This window comes from Magnolia sinica, chromosome 2 (genome assembly GCF_029962835.1).
Source record: "Magnolia sinica isolate HGM2019 chromosome 2, MsV1, whole genome shotgun sequence".
NCBI lineage: Eukaryota > Viridiplantae > Streptophyta > Magnoliopsida > Magnoliales > Magnoliaceae > Magnolia > Magnolia sinica.
Window position 1 is genome coordinate 24,203,604 of NC_080574.1, and position 22,376 is coordinate 24,225,979.

General features: G+C 38.4%; 1 protein-coding gene across 4 annotated transcripts; it reads left to right on the forward strand.

Annotated features, from left to right (window-relative positions):
- Window positions 1–2,817: 2,817 nt before the first annotated feature.
- On the forward strand, window positions 2,818–17,658 carry LOC131236685 (protein SUPPRESSOR OF GENE SILENCING 3 homolog). 4 transcript variants are annotated; one of them, XM_058234020.1, is made up of 8 exons: window positions 2,818–3,147; window positions 3,721–3,758; window positions 5,590–5,689; window positions 7,455–8,579; window positions 9,887–10,181; window positions 14,177–14,421; window positions 16,468–16,625; window positions 17,211–17,658. In XM_058234020.1, exons 4-8 carry the CDS (start codon window positions 7,479–7,481, stop codon window positions 17,431–17,433), a joined length of 2,022 nt encoding a protein of 673 aa, XP_058090003.1. In that variant the 5' UTR covers window positions 2,818–3,147; window positions 3,721–3,758; window positions 5,590–5,689; window positions 7,455–7,478; the 3' UTR covers window positions 17,434–17,658. The 4 variants fall into 4 exon arrangements, with proteins under 4 accessions (XP_058090003.1, XP_058090002.1, XP_058090006.1 ...); XM_058234019.1 differs by lacking the exon at window positions 5,590–5,689; XM_058234023.1 differs by lacking the exons at window positions 3,721–3,758; window positions 5,590–5,689 and having other exon boundaries at window positions 7,425–8,579.
- Window positions 17,659–22,376: the final 4,718 nt, after the last annotated feature.

A 22,376-nucleotide genomic window follows, 5' to 3' on the forward strand; every position in this document is an offset into this window, starting at 1 on the left:
ATGGTCCCTAAATATCACAATGAATTAATTAAAATCTCTCAATAATAGAAATAGAACTAGAATAAAATGAGAGCCGATATTATTTTGCTAACAGATAAACATCACAATGAAATGTACTAGAAAATGTAATTGAATGTATGGAGGTGTATTAGCGATGAAGGTGAACCGATAAGGGGCACCCCAATCATTGATGCCATAATGTAACAGGAAACAACATGCAACAAATAAAATAGAAGAAGAATGCGGATGGAAGTGATAGAGACCGCCTTGCTCCTCATCGAATCCAATCGTCATCTTTGAGACTAGGTCATGAAATAAATAAAAATCAAGATAAGAAGTAATGGAACGATTTTCAGAATGAGTGAGTTGACTAACAAAAAAAACAAAGCTTAAAACGAAAAGATGGAACACACAAGACATGAGTGAGAGAAATGGTTGGCAATATGGAGGTTGATCCCACATGGGTTACAAGGGCAACTTAGCCGGTTGGTAATGTGACTGATAAAGTATTGCGGGGGGTGTGGATGAGTGAAGTAAAGATGGCGAATACATAATATGAATGGTAGCATCTTTGTCAATAACTCATGTGGAAAAATAAGTAGAGGTAGAAGAGGAATTACCTACAAGATGAGCCTTAGGTTGTGTAGTACCTTTATTTAGTAAAGATAAAATTTAACTTTATCTTGAGTAAAAGTGAAGGAATTGAGATTAGAGGTGTACACGAATCGAGCTTGGCATAGCTAGACTCGGCTCGGCCACCAGCTGACCCCATCTTGAACTCGTCTCAGCTTGGTCCTCAAGCCTGACTGACCAGCTCGGCTCGGTTTGGTCAGCAGCTCAAGCTAGTTCGAGCCGAGTTCGAGCCAAGATCGAGCAAGTGAGGCATTTTCACAAACACATAGAGTGCACTTTCAATTTCTTAATGTATGTAAAACAACAGCATCTGTTTACGGGTATTTCATCGAATAGCTTGTAGGAAACATGAAAATCAAGAAAAAATCATATTTGTTTCATGTACATACCTTTCTTGTCATCACCCAACACTTCGCTGAGTCATTTCGTCGAAAACTCGGTGAGAAACATTAATATCAAAGTAACCGAGTTACCGAACTGGTTTGATCCGAGTTCGATTCGACTCGAGTCGAGTTGAGCTCGGGCAAGCTCGAACTCGGTTTGAAAAATTTTCAAGCTAAAAAAATCAGCTCAACTTAGCTTGAGTTTTGAACCGAGTTTTTTCGAGTTGAGTTGAGCGAGCTAACCGAGCTAACCCAGTTCGTGTACAACCCTAATTGAGATGTGGAGACGATGACCAATTGGATAACTATAGAGTGCATAGAAATGTTTCACCTTGAATCATGAGAAGTGTCCACATTAGATCGATTGTTCCTTGCTAATAAAGCTGTAATATCCTTGGAAGGTTTGTGAGAAATAGGATTTCTCTGTGATTCGATTCTTGCATAAGTAAAGAGCATGCTTTTTTTTTTCTTTTTTTTTTTTAATTATTATTATTATACAAAGGGATTGCATAAGTAGAAGTTGTTGTCAAATAGCTGAGTAACTTTTATTAAATCCTATAAAAAAAAAATAAAAAGTAATTAAGGTAAGTACTAGCTGTACAAATATTATATATGAAGTATAGAATCTAATCACAAGTAATGGAAAGGTGAAAGGTGACCACTGAATCCTTCTAAAATCCTACTTGTGCAGCTAAAGCAATAGGCTCCTTTATCAGGATCACCTGACACAAAAATCACACCAGTGATCACCGAGTGGGCCACACGTACTGAAATCGATGGAAAACCAACAGCCTCACTTAACATTCAGGTGTGGGCCCACCTGTGGTGCTCATTTTCCAAACAAGCTGGCTGTTGGCGGCAATGAAAGGGGAGCCGAATTTATTTATTAGTTTTTAATATAAGGGGAGCCGATTAGGTGCGGCATTGACCTCACGAAAGATTGTACTACCCCTCATATGGGGCCTACTTTAATAAATTAATTCTTCATTTATTTCGATTTTTGTGACCTTATAAATTGGATGGGAAATAAAAATTAACGAAACATTATGATGGGCCTAGGAAGTTTTTAATGGATGGATGTTCAATTGCCACTGTTTCCTATAATGTTGTCCAACATAAATCTGGATCTGCTTCATTTTTGGGTTCATGCCCTAAAATGGTCTGAAAAAAAAAAAGAAGAAGATGGACGGCATGGATATAAAATACATACATCAATGTGGGCCTACTGTGAGGGCCGTACCGTCTTGGGTTAGGACAGGCAGCACCTAATCCGCTCCCCGATAACGACGGAACGCTACGGTATCCCGTTTCCACATACTATATGAGAAGTTGGGAATCCATGGTGCATTTGTGTTTGGTGTTCCACTCCATTCCTCCGATGGCCCCGTTGTCGATGGGCCATGTGCATAAGGTGAAAATAACGGTCATCTAACCAGAAGGTTACATTTGTCTGAATCTGCCAATGACAGCTGAACGGGGAGGATTGCACGATCAGTGTGACATTTTTTTTTCTATTTTTTTTTAAAATCCATAATCCATCCACGGTGGTCTCCATGTAGGCCACACGTGTGAATCGTGGAGTTGCTGTACCTATGTGAGTTTCTATTTGCCTGATATTACTTTAGCTAATGAAAAGGGCAAACAATCCATATTATATGAAAAATTACGGTCGATCATAGGTTAGAGTGCTTTAATGAGTCAGATGAACGGTTTCGATCATGAATCGTAGGGCGGCTAGGCGTGTTTAGTTGGGGATGGGCGAGGTTCACGCAATTGGGGTGCTTTCGCGGGTCACAGTCATTCTTTTTTCATCCTTTTCTTGCTTCGGTTATTAATGGATTTTGGGATCGGGATTCCATTTCCACCCGCCTATAAATACTTCGAAATTTCATCTACTTGCAGTTTTCGCTCTCTACAGACCTTTCTTTTCCGGTGATTTCAACCATTTGCCGGCGTCCTCGGCCCGGCGCTCGTCCATCATTTCCGGCGACCATTTGTTTATAGGCTGCTATCTTCGGACGGCCATTTCCGCGGAGGTGATGCTGTTGGCTTACCGGCGAAACAGAATTTCTGGCGTTACCATCATTTCCGGCAGTGGTTTTCCTTACATTCAACGTGTTTCCTGTTGCAGGTTGTCTTTCTAGCTCTCTGTGGTTATTATACGCACTCTCCTCTCCCTCTCTCTCTCTCTCTCTCTCTCTCTCTGCTCTGCGTTTCTTCAGTTTTTTTTTTTTTTTTTTGTCTATTGCTCTTCTTGATTCGAATGTACTCTCTCTCTCTGTCCATATGTGAAGCTTTCTCTCTCTGCTTCTGCGTTCTTGATTCACATCCTCTCTCTCTCTGCTTCTGCGTTCTTGATTCGAATCTTCTCTCGCTCTGCTTCTGCGTTCTTGATTCGAATCTTCTCTCTGCTTCTGCGCTCTTGATTCGAATCCTCTCTCTTTGTCTCTGCTTATGCGTTCTTGATTCGAATCCTCTCTCTCTCTGCTTCTGCGTTCTTGGATCGAATCTTCTATCTCTTGGTGTATGAATGTATATACATGCATGCATGCATGGATGAGTGATATGTGTTTGTATTATGTAACCATGTATGTATGCTGAACGAGGTCTCTTTCGCCCTCTTTCATCTTTCTTATCTTTGTGCGCTAAGATATTTTTTGTATTTCTCAAGTTACTCTCTGACAGGTTCTCTTCTATCATGCAGGCCCCAAATCTCTCTGCTCCGTGATTCGGATCGATTCTGTAATCTCATCAGCTTTTCCTTGAAATCCTTAAATACATGCATTGCATCCATCCATCCATACATGCACACATACATAATCTGTCACTGATCCTCACAACTTGCATTTGCATCGCCGATGCTCTCTCAAGAGATGGAATCTTTAGATTAGAAGTTTGCTCTCTCTCACAACTTGTAAGCAGAGATTCAGTAATATTTTTTATAGAAACGACTTGAAATATTGTGGTCTGGTCAAGTCAAGTTTGGGCGAGTTCTCTCTAGTTCCATCCAGCTTTTCCGAGTTTTGTTGAACTGAGTCCAATCGAGTCAACCAAGTCTCGATCGAAATGAGATTTACACTTTTACTGTATTTTTTTCCCAAGTCTCTATGAAATCCAATCGAGTTGGGTTGACTTGGCTGGGCCAGTTTTTTAGAGTTGTCAAAAAGAGGATCATGGCTACCACCTGTATTCTAAGATTGAAAGTTGATCTTTCAATTCGTTTATGTCGGGTTAGCTTGGTCTCCCATTAAAGTTTAATTAATTAAATATCTGATTTCTTGTTTTTTTTTTTTTTTTTGGAAAGGTAAAAAGGAGTGGCATGAATATCAAATTTATATTATTGATTTTGATCGGTCCAACTTCTAATAAGATAAGGCTAATATGGTTTTTGATCTGTTTAGTTAATATCAATGTGATTTTCAAGGAACAACAAAGGCGAACATGAGCACAAGATCTCAACCTACCTTTATCTAGACACGACATGATATATGTTTTTATTTACATGAGTTTTGTTGATGTTGGTTGAGTGTAGATCAATTAATTCATTTCAGGTTCATTATATCCAATGTATAGCACCTTTTGTACTTGAAAGGAGTGAGAATGTTAGGACAAATTCTCATACTTGAACTTTGTTTTCTGTAGCTACTTGTCACCCAGTAATGTCTCTATTTTAATATGTGACACTGATGTAGTATCACATTACTTAGGGCTTGAAATGTTTCGGAGGCTTCAAATCTAGCACAAATGCCATAGCTGTTGCTGCTGTCTGTTTGGTATAGCCATTCTTGGCAAACATAAAATTCCATCCAGTCATTTGAAATGTTTTAAAGGCTTCAAATCCAGTTCAAAATTCCATATTTGACAAACTATCGAAGTTTCTTACAATATATTTTCATTCACTTCTGCTTGATGTTTTGGTATTTCTCAGTTTTTCCTCATTTTGATATAACCTTTCGTACTATTAGAGGTGCAATTGTTAAGGCCCCTTGTCAAATGTTTGGTATCGGGCAAATTTTGAGTAATTTTCAGTTTAACCTTCTGTTGTTTCAATCTGAGCATTAGGATTTGTATGTCAGTTCTAATGACCTTTGCATTTTGTGTGGAAATCACAAACTAGGAGTAGTATCTTACTCTCTTTTTCATTTTTTTTTTTGGCAAAACATAGCTTCAGGAAAAGGACCTCCACTGCATGTGAAGTTGCTGTTGTAGTAATATCGGCATTTGAGCTCTAGAAAAATCAAATTATTATATCCTCTTTGTCAGTTTTCTTCCGTCTCCAAGTTTTAGCAGAAAAGTTATGATATGCATGCATGCCTGAAGTTCATTTTGTAGTCAAGCCCTGTAAAATCCTTGTCATCAGTTCTCATAGAATTGTTTGATGTTTGATTTAGAACTGCATGCTATTGAGAGTGAAGTCTTGTGTCTAGGCAATGTGTTGGATAAATCTGGGCTATATTAAGTTGTGCCGACCCATTTAATTGGCATGGAATGTCTTGCCTTTGTGTGTTCCTACGAATATGTGTTCTTGTTCTTGTTCCGTTTTTTATCATTAACAAAGTTTTATTGAAGAAAGGGAGAAAGAAGGTCGAAGGACTAGTGAATGCAGAGCTCAAGAATACAATCACTTCTTGTTCTGTTTCTCCTTACTCTTCAGTCCCATTACTGATCATTACGTAAGTTCAAATTTGACGGAATTGTCTCACATCTATGAAATGGGGATAGTCTTGCAGTATTTTGGTGTTAAGTTTGTAATTTCAAGTTCTAGGAGCTTAATCTACGGAAATTTGACTGCTCCTCATGTGGCTGGTGGTTTTTGCCCTAATTTATGTTGATATTGAAGCAAGCACTTATATTCGTTTTTTACCACACACACATGGGTTCTACTAACATCCTTACCTTCATAGTGATGTTTGCAATGCCCAAAAGCTTTTAATTGACACATGGAATGCCTTACCGTGAATCCGAACTGTCCACTCTTGCACACAACAGGGGACAATCCTTGGTTTGACAATCACACTAATCGGATGAACCTAAACATCTGATCAATAGAATGAAAAATGGACAATCAAGATTGAGCAGAGAAACAAAATAGATCCAATCATTGTTTTGAAGCGTCTATTTATTAGATCCCACATTGTATTGCTTATGATTCCAAAGTAGCTTTTTTGTTTGATGATTCTAACTGTGTGATCTATGGCTCTTCAATAACAGATGGTTCTAACAAATTGGCCCTGTTCAAAAGGTTGGAATCATCTGATTGACTTGATTCTTGTACCAGGGCTTGCTCCTAATGATAGTATTGAATGAACCGTCCAGATTGATGATTGGGTGCCCCGCATGGCATTCAAAAGCTTAGGGGACGTTAGCAAATATATATTAGCAATGTCCCAAACCATTTAAGTGGCATATTGGGTACCTTATTGTTGATCCAAACCTTTCATTCATTCATCCAACAACAACTATGGTGCAAAAAACATGCCAATTAGGTAATCCTAAGCTTCCGATCAATAGCATGAAAATGGACAGTCAAGGTCGACCAAAGAAACAAAATAGGTCCATCATTTTGAAACATCTAGTAATAGATCCCTCTTTGTATTTCTTATGATTCTAAAGTAGCACTCTGATTTGATGATTCTAATTCATGGCTCATAAGCAATAGACAGTTGTAACAAATTGACCCCATTCAAAGGGTTAGGATCATCAACTTGGCATGATTCTTGCAACATGACTTGCTTCTAGTTTTATAAATGAATGGATGGTTTAGAGTGATGATAGGTCACCTTGTGTGATATCTAACCCCCCCCCCCCCCACACGCACACACACCCTCGCACGCATTGGTGGAAGGTGATTGTATGGCAGGTTGTTGAAGCCCATTTTTCAAACACTATCATATCTTGACTCTCTCTAGAATCTTATTTGAAAAAAAGAAGTGTCAGTGATCTAAGCTAATGTTTACCAACTTTGAGATTGCAAATCGGGCACCCAAATCCAGCACATTATCAATGGTTCTATAGGTTGTACTGGCATAGGCTTCCAGGTGCATTTCATGATTATTCCATATTTTCTGTGTAATTATAAATTTTGTAATGATTACTTTGTGTAGCTGGTGGCATGATGACGTTTGTGTACTTACTACTCGCATATCTCTAGTAAAAATTTCCAGTTCTAATCCAAGTCTAATGGATTATCATTGAAATAAATTATGCTTATGGCATATGAAATTGGTTGGAATGGTCAGTTATTTGACAGTGTGATTTTGTTTGTTCAGAACTGTGTGTATAGTGTATATGGTATGTTTACTTGGGAGCTTTGGATCCAGTTGAATCTTGCTAATGTCACAGTTTCTTCAATGTGTTTATTATAATATTTCTTCCGTACTCTAAGTAATTTTGGACTAATTTTATTAGCTTTTGACTGGAGTACTCTATCCAAAACAGTCAGGTAATTAGCACAATACTGAAATGAATTCGAAAAAGATTGGTGGCATGGCCTCCTCAGCTGCTGCTGCTAATTCATCACCTAAGGGAAAAGGCATAGTACCGCCCTCTGGAGTCTCTGACTTTGGCAACAACAGCCCCAAGCTTGATCAGCCGATTCAAGCAGTGGCACATCATAGCATAGATGCTGCAGAAGATGGTGCATGGGAGGTTTGTGGTAAGAAATCTAAGAACCGAACTGGGAATGGTGCTGCGAAACAGAGGGGAGCCTCAACTGCTGCCCCAAAAGCCTGGGGGCATCCAGAAATGTCTCAAAAGTCGTCCATGTCTGGTAATGGTCAGACAGGATGGGCTTCTGAAAGTAATTGGCAGACACAGACAGTTGATTCTAAGAGACAAGCTGGCAGAGTAACTGCAAAGCCTGTGTCATCTACTAGGGGTTGGGACTCTGCCTACACGGGGCCACCCCCTGTCATACGTCCTCCTCTTCAGCATGGGTGGCAATGGGCTTCCAGGACTGGTTCCTCAAATGTTTCTGAGTCTAAGACTTCAGAAGATGTCCGAACCAAGAATAATGCCAGTTCAAAGCTTCTTTATCAGGGATCTCCTGCAGGAGAAGACTCTGGGTCTGACAAAGGCGGCCAGCATCCTGATGATGCTTCTGATGATGATGAACTTGTGGTGGACAGTGATGAGGATCTGGAAAGTGATGACTATGATTCTGATGTGAGTCAAAAGAGCCATGAGACACGGAAGAAGAACAAGTGGTTCATGGCATTCTTCAAAGCCCTGGACAGTTTGACTGTTGAGCAGATGAATGAACCATCAAGGCAGTGGCACTGCCCAGCATGCCATGATGGCCCTGGTGCTATTGACTGGTACCGAGGTCTACAACCTCTTATGACCCATGCAAAGACAAAAGGTGCCAAAAGGGTGAAGCTACATCGGGAACTTGCTGAACTCTTGGATGAGGAACTGCATAGGAGGGGAACTTCAGTAATTCCGGCTGGTGAGTTATTTGGTAAATGGAAGGGTCTGCGTGAGACTGCAACTGACCATGAGATTGTCTGGCCTCCAATGGTTATTGTTAGAAATACAATACTTGAGCAAGATGAAAATGAAAAGGTATTTTCAACCTATGTTACTTTCATGGTACTACTATTAAATTGTCGTTTATGCCATTTCATGCAGTTATAGTGTTCACTAAAGAAATAGCTGTTCTGTTTTTCATATATTCCTCCTGCATTTTAACAATGTAATATTATGTTCACTTGATAGAGAGGAATGGAAGAATAGTATTTGTGTGGCTGACCCCAATTAGTTGGGATAAGGCTTAGGCTGATAACTATAGCTTTTGGCTTATGGTTCGAGCAAGCTCTCTTATTTAAAACCATGTGCTTACTCACCAAGTTTTAAAAACTCAAAGCTTGACTAAAACTTGACGATTTAAGCCTATGTTGGTTCTTGGTTTAAGGACTAAACTCAGGTTTTCAGGTTTCCATCAAAAAGCTTATGGGTGAGGCCAACAGGGAGCTCTAAGGTTTCTCTTTGTTTGTTTTCTAAACTATGGTGTACAGCATTTATCCTTTATATGCTTTGCTTTTACTGGAAAGAATGTTGGGCGGTTAAAGAAAAAAACATGTTCATAGGATGAGTGTTGCTGAAATGAGGATGTTGAGATGGACGAGTGGCAAGACGATGAAGGATAGAATTCGAAATGAATGTACTCGAGGGAAATTAGGAGTAGTACCAATAACTAGTAAGATGAGAGAAAGTAGACTTAGATGGTTTGGTCACGTGCAACGGAGACCAAGAACCGTGCCAGTTAGAAGGAGTGAGTTGGTGCAAGTTGAAGGCTCTAAAAGGGCAAGGGGAAGACCCATAAGGACACAAATGGAGGTAGTAAGAAAAGCCTTGAAGACCAATGGTCTAACTGGAGGTCTGGCCTTGATAGAGTGGAATGGTGGAATAGGATTTATGTCGCTGATCCCAACTAATTGGGATAAGGCTTAGATGATGATGATGGTGCTTTGCTTTTGTTGCCCCTATTCAGTAGGATATGGTTGAGTTGGAATTTTTTTTTTTTTTTTGTAAGGTTGTTAGCAGGGTTGGGAATCGTTGATTCACTCAAAATGCATGATAGTTGACTCGATTTGGACGGTCCCTTGAGTACTGATCCTTACCCTCAATTTCATAAAAAACAGCAAATTTCTTACTGACTTGGCCAACTTCGTTTTTGAAGATTGGCTGTCAGAACTAATTCTGAACCTTGAACGCCTTAACACCTTTATGTTTTTTGTTTTTGTCAATGCTTTTAAATTGAACATTGAGGACTGGGAACAATTTTAATAGTCAGAACTAGTACATTTTTGTTGTCTTTTGTATTTTAGTGTTGCGTATTACATTGTTTTATGTTTGGACACAAATTGCAGTGGCTAGGCATGGGAAATCAAGAGCTTCTTGAATATTTTAGCTCTTATGATGCAGTGAGGGCTCGTCACTCTTATGGCCCTCACGGTCACCGCGGGATCAGCATTCTGATGTTCGAGGCTTCTGCAGTGGGCTATATGGAGGCTGAACGTCTGCATAAGCATTTCATAGAGCAAGGAACAGATAGAGAAGCTTGGGACCATCATCCAGTATTCTTCTATCCGGGTGGACGGCGCCAGCTGTATGGTTATATGGCACGCAAAGAAGACATGGATATTTTCAACCAACATTGTCAAGGTATATTTCTTTTTCTGCTGTTCACGAGCTTTGTCTATGTACAACATGAGGAAATCTCGTGCTTGCTACAAAAGTATAACCTGCGGTACCTGTCATTAATTCTAAAGGGATGAATGGTAACAGCAATAATTAACAACAAATACTATTGCTGCACACACTTCAAAGAGGTTCTCTGAACTGATGTTCTCACCAACGACTCAAAGCTTGGTTTTAGTTTGCCACTTGTGCAGGGACTGGAACCATTCCGTCTAGTTCCATTATATGCGTGTATTGGTGGGTGACTCATTTTACCCTCCATTGAAACCAAGTAGACTCAGTATTGGATGGTTTTCTTAAACACAGATGATGATAGGTACTGTTAATCCAGTGGGTCACCACATGGATGGAGTGTAGGCCAAGAAATTGTAGTGATTGTATAATGAGGATGACTAATTATTGACTAGTTGCTCATTTTTGAGCCAGGAATCCATTTATAAGCCACTAAATGGACACCAACCTGTCCATTGGCATTGCCTTTTGAACATGGCAAATTTATGTGGTGGACCACTAGATGGATGGTCCCTTCCATTGTACACAAATGGAATGTGTACAACAGAGATATATTGATGCGTACGTCATGGAACTTGATGGGGTTTCCATGTCATAGGAGTAATGCTCTCATCACCATCACCATCACCATCACCATCATTATCATTATCATAGTATCGTTCCAACTATCTGGGGCTATCTTTATGAATCCTGTTTCACCAATAATTCCTAAGGACCATCCTTGGTATGTGAACAAGACTTGATATCCCTTCCTACCTCCTCATCCAAGTCCTTTTAGGTCTTCCTCTTCCTGTAAGACATTAACAACAACAACACTTAAAAGAGGATGGTGAGAGTAATAATAATCTTTTCAATTACTGATACAAAGGTAATTTTGTACTATAAATATTTGTATTGATAAGCTTGAATAGGCTTGTGGATCTTATGTCATTGTTACTATCTACGCTGATCTACAAAAAATGCACAACATTTTTTTTAAAAAAAAATTTTAAGCACAGATTGTTTAGGGGTCTGCTTTGGAAGCCAACATTGGGTTTTTCAAAATCAACAACTATGCCTAATTTTCTATTCCAATAAAACTGTCTATTTCAATTTCCTTAAGAGGATGAAACCGCTCCTTATTTTAAAAGAACTAGGTTGCAATGCCGATGTCTTTCCTTATTACTTTAAAGAAGTGTTTGAAATAGCGAATAGTGTGTAGCGTAGCATTCATCCCTCGGAAGCGTGAGGCATAAGCTACATAGCCTGTAGCATAAGCTACATACTACTTCTAGATTTTTAATCAAGGTTGCGCTTGGTTGCACCAATTTCATAATATTTTGCACCAAATTAGACTGATTAATAATGAAAATTAATAATTTCATGATATTTGTTGGAACCTAACGCAACAACTGGAAGTGATAGGAAAGCGGAATGATTAAGTATAAAGGTAAAGAAAGAGGAATGTAATTGATTTAATATTGTTACTTATATTATTTTACTAAAAGCATTAAATAGATTAACTTTTTTTTTTTTTTTTAAAAGAGTGATTAACTAATTTTTATTGAAAATAGAAAAATGTAACAAATCAGTAAAAGAAATAATTGATTCACTAGTGGGTAAAACTAGGGTGCTCACTGTGGATAACTTGTGAAAGAGGTATATGATTCTCGCAAATATGTGCCTCTTATGCCTCTGAAATGAGGAATCAGTTAACCATCTCTTCATTCTCTATCCTTTTTGATTTTTTTTCCAGGAACATAAGGGACTTTTTCCTTAACAGGATTGGAATCCAATGGGTCTCGTTAGTATCTATTGACCTGATGCTTATGTCATGGCATGATTGTGGGATATGGAGGGCAAGAAAGAAGGTCTGGCACTAATATTTGCTAGCGGGTGATGCAGGATGATGGTTGTCTAAGCCAAAGTGATGAATGAGATCAATTTTGAGATTAATACAGTTAAATCAAGTATGAAAGAAATATGTACTCTACCACAAATTAGAAAATTCAAGTTTAAGTAGCTACATTCTAAACAAAATTGTCATCCCATCATGCATAATCAATATAAAGTTATGAAAAAATGGTCCCTACGAGATATGAGAATCCCGTTCTAGCATATGATAGTCTCAATGCTCAACTAAATTGTTGGTTTCAAGTTTAAACACAATTTGGGGCTAGAAGTTCAAAATAGGAAACCTAGGGTTAGGGTTTCAAAAGGGGATGAAATAAGGCATTAGAGTTCGGGCTTTATGGGAGAAACAAAGCAAAAAAGAAAAGGGGAGGTGGCTGCCACATGGACAACCTTGCATGCTCGTGCGTGTGGGCATGTGCACGTGCGTCCAACCACAGGTAAGTGGCATATGGTGTAAGGTTTGGATGGATGTATGTTTGGATGATTTAGGAGTAGAAACGGGGAGAAAAAAAAAGGGGGAAGGAAAGGGATTCTAGGGTTTGATGAGGAAGAGAATGAAAAGAGAAGAATAAAGGAACTTACCTTTGAAGAAAATGAAGAAGGGATAGATGATGATCACCATTAAGGCCTCGCACCTTCTCTCCAATCCCTGGAGAGTCTAGAATTTCACCTGCAAATCTCATGCAAGAAGAAAGAGAGAAAGAAATAGTTTTTTTCTTCAAATTTCATGGGCTACGGTGTGGACCTCCCCCTCTTATTTATAAGGCAATATTTACAATAATGCCCCTAGTACTAAATAAAATGTGTAAACTCAAAAATAATGAATCTAAACTATCAAATCCTGATCCAAACAATTGATCATGTCCAAAGTCATGTAAAATAAAAATACTTACAACTAGGGACCCATGTGGTCCAAAATCTGAGTGGACCAGCGGTTCAATGGCCCCTGATAATGATTTGACGGTCAGATAGGCCAACGGTTGCAAGCCAACAGTCGAATGCTCCTATCATAGCTACCCACATGCATCTTCCTAGTATGGGTTCTTTCAGATGCACGATCCATACATGTGGGGTCTTTAAAGTGGCCCGTCGGGCCCCATATAGTTGTCGTTCATCCATAACGAAGTTGGGGTTGTTGTCTGGGGCCTCCTCCTCTGGTAGACCTTATATGACGGCCCAATGTCCTCATCAGTGGGTATGTGGTCTGCTAACGTTTTTTAGGAACAAATTTTGCAGTATTTTGGAGGTTTGCAAACTTGCAGTTGCCCTGGTTTGGGATTGGGTGGCTAGCCCTTCAGCCTTGTCTTAGTTCTCTTTTGTTTGGTTTTTGTACATAGCTTTCTTTCCTTTTTCTCTTTTGTATTTTTTTGGCTTCAGCCTTTTTAAATAATATTACTGTTTCTCAAAAAAAAAAAATGATTTTAATGTTGTGGTGAAAATTAACTTGTAATGTGAACTACATAGCATGTAGCATGTAGCGTATGCAAATTATCATGTAGTGTAGGCTACATGCGACATAAGCTATTTTCATGAGCTACGTGGCGTTGAGGCTAAGCTACGCTACATAGCGTAAGATACACACTACATATCATAAGCTATTTACAACACTGCTTTAAAGTGACTTAATGTGCATTCTCGCATTATGTGTAGGTGTCCTTTCTCCTTTTCTTTTTAAATTTAAATTACGCATTGCAAATGATCACAAAGGGAAATGGTATCATAGTGGTGCTGAGTTGAACTTTTGGGGAGCAATTTTAAAAATAATTTCTTCTACTTTGTATTTCTCATGTTTAAACTGCTGTCTTTGAGTTTGTGGCACATGCAACAAAGCTAAAAAACGTCGAAGGTTAGACCTGGTCTTGTCCCAATTACCATGTCTGGTATGCATGTGTGACATGGGTTGGGTGAGCTTACTTGACATGGTGATCTTTTAAGAGATAAAGTGTCTTCCTTAATGTTATGGTCACTTATTGCCAGAATGAATTTACTCCACATCCATGGGTTCATACAAAATCTATTCTTATTTTTTAACTCTTTGAACTAACCTGATTAAGGCAAATCAAAGCTAAAATTTGAGATGAGGTCATACCAAGAAATGGTTGTGAGCCAAATGAAGCGGATGAGTGAGGATAATCAGCAGCTGATTTGGCTTAAGAACAAGGTTGCCAAACAAAAGCAGAATGAGAAAGTGCTTGAAGAAACTGTGGGGGTGATGAGCAAGCAGCTGCGTATTGCTAATGAGGAGAACAGGATCGTGATGCAGAGATCAAAAGCCCAACATGAAGAAAACAAGGAAGAGGTAACATCAGAACCCTGCAAGCTAAGTAATGTCACTATGTTGTAACCAATGTTCAAGAACTTTATGATCGGTTCAGGAGATTGGTTTCCTTAGTTTGGCCAGGATGTGATTGCTAAGTTGAGAATCTGGTCAGATTGGATGTAAGCTATTTATTTTATTAATAAAATAATCGAGTTGTCACTAACCCAGTTCAGTAACTCGGAAAAAAAAAAAAAAAAAGAGGCCGGAGTCATGGTTTTTTTAAAAAAACCTTGGCTATGAGTATAGGTGGGGATGCAAGTGGATGGGTAGCCTAAATGGGTTTTTTAAGGTCCATCCATGTGAGGCCTTGCCTTGGGTTTCAAAGGTGAGGCCAAATGAGTCTTTAGAACTTCGATTTGTTCTTGTGTCTGGCAAACAGTTTTCTTCGTGTAGTCCCAGAAATAGCTGTAATCTACATATATTTATCATGAAGCTCAAAATATTCATGATTATCTATGTAATCCAAACATAAATTCTCTAGTACAAAAAAAAAAAAAAGCTTTCCAGTGTACACTTTGAAAAATATTAGTGAAAAGATGGCCTTTACTTTTCAAAAATATATACATACATATTTGTTTCTCCCAACTTTTTTATTTTTTGTTTATATTTTTGTCAATTTTGATAACAATGGTTGTAACTGATCTGGGCTTGGCTTTCCATTTGATTTTATAATTTATGGGTCTCTAGTTGGCTTAAATATCAAAGCCCATGATAGACTTGGGCCTCAGGTGCAAAAATTTGGGTGTTAGGTGTTGGGTATGGGCTTCCACTAGTCCATAGTTGAAGTGGTCTGAAATGGCAATAAAGCACATTTTTTAACTGATGTAGAGCAGGTCGCGGACAGTTACATGGCCAAGATGGATCAGAAAAGGTCCGATCGACAACAGAAGTGATCCAGACCATCGGACCTTAAATCGGGCGTATCTCGCAATCCGGAATGGGTTATCTGACGTAAAATATATGATTTTGGGTAGAACAAGCTACTTTAGCCAACCAACCCCGCTACGCCGGGTTGCCCAAGCCGGATTTGTGAAATACCGCCAGATCGATGGTCGTTTCCCTATTTTAATTTCGTTTTTACTATAAATAGTAAGTTTTAGTTTGATTATAACTCTTCATCCGTTGGGCTTTAGGAGTTGCGTCCAACGTGAAAAGAGCTTAGAAAAATTAGGAGAACAGTTTGGTGAAGCCAAATAGGACACTTACTATTTTTGGCCGATAACCTTGTGCACTAGTAGACATCACAACCGTCTATAAATAGTAAGTTTACTATTCATAGGAAGTCGCGAATTCTAGGAGTTTTAGTTGTAGTTTGATTTTGATTTCTTTCCCATTGCTTGGTACCCCTATTTAAAGGGTTGTGAACTCGTTTTTATTCATTCATTAATCAATTTCGAATCTATTAGAATTTATTTCTATTTCCTACTTTCTTTTCTCGTGGATTTGAGAAGTCTCCGTGAGGAGTCCAGAGAAGTTCCGTGGATTCGGAATGGTTATCCTCTTGAGGAAGATGGTGCTCGACCTCACGTCCTTCCCTGCGTCATAAACCCTTTATTTTTTCTAATTCTGAACATGCCTGCAGTCCAATTACTGCCATGGCAGATGTCTATTGAAATGTTTACCTGCATCCATATCTCGCATTGTTCTATTTCCATTTGTTGATCTGAGGCAATGCAAGTCTTATAACTCAAAATCAGCTTTTCTTTAAATTATTTATGTGATGCCCTTTTTTTCCAAGCAAAATCATTTGTCTGTGCGACTCTCCTCTGGAACTATTTCTACATCTGTTTGTAGCTCAGGGTACTATAATTCTATTCTGAAAAATAGGTTTTTCTTTCAATTAATTTTGTGTTGTGCATGTCTTTCTTTTAGAGTGAAACTATATGAAACCGGAACCATTTAGCCCCCAGTTTATCATCCTTGTTGTTTAACTTAAAGTAGGGCATGTTTCCTTTGATTGATCTTGAGGAATGTGTTGTTGAAATTTGTGCTCTTTATGCTGTTGGAATGATTTTCTTTTTGTAGATGGATAACATGGAGCGCTTTTTCAAGGAGAAAATGGATGTCATTCATGAAAGTCTGGAAGAGAAGGAAAGAGTTTTTGAGAAATTGCTCCAGGAAGATCGAGAAAGAGCCAAGCTGTCTAACACCGATTCTGGAAGCAAAGAAGAGCGCAAAGTCAGGTAGTGAGATTGATCAATGTTTTCATATAAATAGACAACCTGCACACTCATCTTACCCATTTTGTTAATGGAAATGATGGTAACACACGAACACCATCTTTGTATCCACGAAATTCTCATCCAAATGGTAGTAATCATGCTTGGACATTGTGATTGCTCTGGTCCACAACTGGCTAGGCTTGGCGTATTTAGCCGTCAATGTGCTCCATTCGCTGGCCTACCTTTGTTTAAAAGTTTTTACGCACACCCACACAAACCACAATGGGTACTCGAACCCATGACAAAAGTAAAAATTGTATGTCTTTATTTTGGATGAAATTCATGAATGACAAAAGTAAAAATTGTCTTATATTTTGGAAAGAAATTGTCCCCAATATTTTTTACCTCCATAAAATTTATTTGCATTGGAGTGTTTGCTGCAGCTGTAGCTTCTTTCCTGAATTTTCTTTTAATGCATTGGACCTGTTCAAAATGAAAAATACACTTTAAGGTCTTGATTTTCTTTTAAACTAGGATTTAGAGATTTCTCCAACAAATGTCTTTTAAGCTCATTTGCTATGTTCTCTTCTTTTATATTTCTTATAGGCTTGAAGAGATTGCTCGATTCATTGATAGCCAGTCAAAGGGGATTAAGGAGTTTGAGGCAGAGAGGGAGAAGCTGATACGATTGCACGAAGATAAGAAGACGGAGCTGAAGCGGAGGTATTTGGAAGAAGAAGTGGAACTGGAGAAGGAATTTGATGCTATGCTGACCCAACTGATGGACAAGTACACCCCCCATTCATCTGAACCTTCCACAAATTCTTGAAAAGTGCGAGCCTAGAAACAAAGACCAAAAAGAAAAAGAAAATAACTGCTTTTCTCTTTCTTTGCTGTTATTCTTCATCTGGGTTTTGCTTCTCTCTTCAACTGATGACTGAAATCTTTTGGAAAAAAAAAAACACAGATTCTCTGTTTTAACACACCAAGATTGAACTAACTCCTTTCTCTACTGCTTTAATACGAAACCAAAAGCAGAAACTGATTGAGGTAATGGCACCTTTTCTAATGGCTGATTGATTACTCCCGACTTCAACTGTAGTTTGGCATAAATAGTCGGATGCTACTATTCAGTTGGTTGAAATGTGCTTGTTTCATAACTGACAGATTTCTCTATGTAAAATGCATTGCATGCCATGGGGCGATTGTGTCCTCTAAAATCCTGTGGGAGAGAAGGTCAGCGAGACAGCGCAGACTTATTCCCTGTGGATTTCCAAATTGGTGGGCCATGATGACCAATGCCGCATTCTTAGTGATGGGGGTATTCTACTTTTTCTTTCGCCCTCCTGAGGTGGCAGCTTGCCTTTTGAGAATGGGAACGTGCTAGGTTTGCATAGCATGCAGTGTTAGCTTGTGTTTACCAAGCTTGGGGCTTCTTCTTAAGAAATGCAGTTTCCAGTTCTACTGAGATAGTCTAATTCATTTTCTTCTTCGGATAGTCTAATTCATTTTGTTCTTCTTCTTCTTCTTCTTCATTTTTTGGGACGCTTATGTGAATTCTGGCTTTAGGGCAGGCATTTCTTCAGCATTCTCCATATGGGTGTATCATAGCAAATTTCTGAATTCAGTAATTCATTTATTTTCTAGCCTAGAGCATTGGGCCGTTGGTCCTACTGCATATTTGCTTCCTTTTGACTGTGCTTTCTGCTGGATGTTGATTTGGAGGTGGAAATCTGAGTTTCTTAAATGGCTTCCTGCAAATGTGGATCATTTTTTTTTTTTTTTTCTAAATTACCATGTATATTGGATACAATGGGGATTTCAGGTGAGTGTGGTCCAATGAGTAATAGGTTGGAAGCCACAACTGTGATGTTGTGAGAAACAGAGAGTGAGCTACCAAGACCTGAAACATCAGCACACCTTGCCAAAAAAATCTGGATGGTCCACACTTCAGGTGAGGAAAGGCGTGGCAGAGAACTTTTAAACGTGCATTGCATATAGAAATCAGCTCATTTATTTCAAACTGTCACTTGCCCACATGAGTAGACCCACATAATTTATGTGGCCTGTCAGGTCCATCCATCCCGATCAATGGCCCAGATCTCTCCCAAATGTGCTAATATTTATTTTCAAAAACAAAGGGGGGGGGGGGGGGGGGGGGGGAGATAGGGTGGTGGGGTTCAATTCATTAGTCCTGGTTGAGATTAGCCCAAGCCCTGTCTATTTAATAAACAATGACCACCGGTTTGTATTCTCCACTTGCTCTACAATGAGATTATGTAGCAAACAACTACTATCCATTCGATATGGGTGATAATCTCGTCACATTCAAAATTTTAATTTCCGTAAGCTTCTCAAAACGCATGTGGGAAGCAAAAATGTGATGATTTGCAATATTTCAAATATCATGATATTTGGTGCAACCAAACGCACCCTAAAGTAACCGGCGTGCATAAAGGGGCAGGTATTGGATCCTTCCTCTTGCTCTGGTGATAGACTCTCGCTGAGTTTCAACACCCGGTCAAGGGTTCAAGTATCCATATGTGGTGAAATCCCACTATGGCGTGAGTGTGTGGGGGTGTGTGTGCGTGTGTAAAAAAATAAAAGTAAATAAATAAATAAAGGGGCAGGTACATTTGTCATGGTTGTACGGAAATCTAGAGTGTTGAAAATTATGTGGATGGTTAGGATTGATTTCCATGCAATATGGGCCCATAATTTGTATAGTCCAATGGTAGTACCAAAAGTGTTCAAATATGGCATAAATATATCTTTCATGGAGAACAACAAAAAATATTAATTAGCGCTAGCTCTTTCTGGCTCCTCTTGAAGTCTACTTTAGTGTTAGTACCCTCTATATATCAGGGAAGCTTTCCTGGATTATGGAATTCTGTGCGGCTTACTAGGCTGCTCCATGTATTTATAGACTTGTATGCTTTTCTCACCATGCTTTCCCTATCATAAAGGGTCTGTTTGGTTTTCAATTTTAAAAGTAAATAACTAATTATTATTTAGCCCTGTATTTACTTTCTTCAGCGGCCTCTTGTTGCTGAATTGATGTTGACAGGAAGCTTGTTCGGAGAGCTTTTGTGCTCAACCTAGAAAATGAGGCTTTTTCCACTAAAATTTGTGGGGCCCACTGATATGTATGTGTTTGATCCATGCCATCCATCCATTTTCCATTAATTTTAAGGCATAAGCCCAAAAATAAGGCCAATCCAAATTTTAAGTGGACCACACCACAAGAAATAGGGGGAATTGAACGCTTAGTGTTCATTTCTTCTCTAGGACCATAGAAGTTTTAGATCAAACTGATAATTTTCCCATCATCCATGCCTGTGTGACATTATGAATGGGTTGGATGAATGGTTCACATCCATGTGAGCCCTAGGCTCATTTTAACTTCTGATGATAGGCATTTCAATCCCCTTGTTGTTGTGGTGTGGTCTACTTGAGCTTCGTATCTTCCCAGTTTTTGCATCATGCCCTAAAATGAGTGGTCCCCATAAATTTTATAACTACAGTTTCGTCCTGCTACGATTTTCAAGGCCAAATTGCAACGTAAAATCCCCTTTGAAAAAATATAATAATTACTCATTTACAGTAGTTGATTTACATTGTAAAAGGAAAAACGAGGAGGCCTAAAGAGATCTCTATAACATTCCTTGTACGCCACTAAAACTGCAAGCATTACCTATAAGATACTTGCTAATTAACCATACAAGAACTCAAAGCAAGTCAAACTCATTCAAGTTTGGACATTTTCATGCATAGGCGTGATCACCCTATCTTATTTTATTATATACATATCATTTTATGTACCACCTTAAGGCCCATTATATATTACAGATATGATAGATCATTGAAATTTTAAATTTAAATGATTGATTTTATAAAATAATGCATATGATAATTTTAAAATCATCTATTTAATAAAATTGATTTTTAAAACTGATTTATTAGGCCACGTTGATCACTTATATTAAATCCTGATATAAAGCTAACCCATAAAGGTTGTAGATCCTTTGTTGAGAATCATAATCCTCATGAGAGCACGTTCAACCAACTCATCACAATCTATATAAAAAGATCATATATTAGTGAATCAAAGCAATCAATTAAATTCCCATTGAAATCCTAAGCCATCTCAAGTCTAAGAACAATTCTAACATGCATGGGAAATGTAAATTAATACTAGATAGTTAAGTTTAGCCTGGCTTTTAGATTCAATTAATTTGTACATGCATACCACCTGCACATTTGTGGGAACAAACCCTAATGATAGACACTCACATGAGCATGACAATCTCACCATGTATAGTATGACCCCATACTGTATTTCATATCAACCGTGTTCTACTTTATTCCCTAGGCATATAAAGATCTCAATGAAATCTCCCTACAAATGTCCCAAACATATTTATTCCAAGTATGCACAGTAATATTAAGTAATAAACAAAGCATTATATATATATATATATATAATTCATCGGACTAAAACAATATATTTTTCAACAAGTGCATTAATGTCTCATATGAAAAGGCAAGTCACCACCAACCTTTTAATGGTGCAAAACTAACACAATAGTTTAGCCCTTCTACATAAAGTCATTCCCACAATGGGTAGCTTTATAATGAAAGTCAAGCTCTCTATGTACATATTGTCGGGTGGAAAACATGCATAGGGTTCTTCTCAATTAATTCATGGTACACCATGTTTCTGAGAAAATTGACCCCAACTTCTTATACTCATGTTTGCACTCACACTGTTTTTTCCATTTAAAAGCTTATAATTATGGACAAAGTTGTAACCCAACATGGCCCACTTCACTAGAGTGGTAAAGCTTATCCACATAAGCCGATTGGAGTATCAAATTGTGGGTCCCACTAATATGGAAGCAGATGGTTAAATCTAATAATCAACATAGTTTAAAAATCCAAAAATGTACGGTATTTACTTTACAGGAATAATCGAATTATTGAATTTAGTTTTTGCGCGCTATGTATGTGCAGTGTGCACAGAATGCTATGTTTAATGCACTATCGCTGCCAAGCGGTGTCTCAAGCTAGATAAATCTCTCCTGACTCACTTGTCGAGCAGAATAAGTAGTTGACCAAAGTTTTTGATGGATATGATCTAACGAAATTGGTAAGCTTTAAATCATATACTCGAGCTAACTAGATGGAAATGATATGATAAGTAGGTGTGATGAATGTGTTCATGCACCATCGTTACCAAGCAGTGTCTTAGGTTAGATAAATCTGCCTTGACAACTCATTTACTTGTCGATCGGAATAACCAGTTGAGTTGATTGAGTGGAGATGATATTTATGAAATGTTATAATATGTATGAAATGTTATGATATGCGAGAGGTTGACAAATTAATGGATCTTACATAATGCCTATGTGAGGTTAGATGAAGTTGATCTCGAATTGGATGAGTTGAATGAACGGTTGTGTCGCAAGGATTGGATCAAGGGTTAGGTGGCTAAGGTTGTTAGGGTTTTGGATTAAAATAAGTTGACCTGTGTTAGACTCTTTCCTACTACTCTTTTCTCTCCTCAGTGGAGGGATAGAATGGCTAGAATCGTATGAATGGGTAAGGATATTCTGATAAATTATGAATGCTTTCAAATGCTTGAAATGAGAAGGGGAGTGGTTGTTTATAGCTCCAAAACTCGATTTTCTTACAATTCTTTGTAAGTTTGGGGTTGAAAAAGAGTTTGGACGGTCTGAATTTGAGATTGCCACGTGATAAAATCTCAAGAGA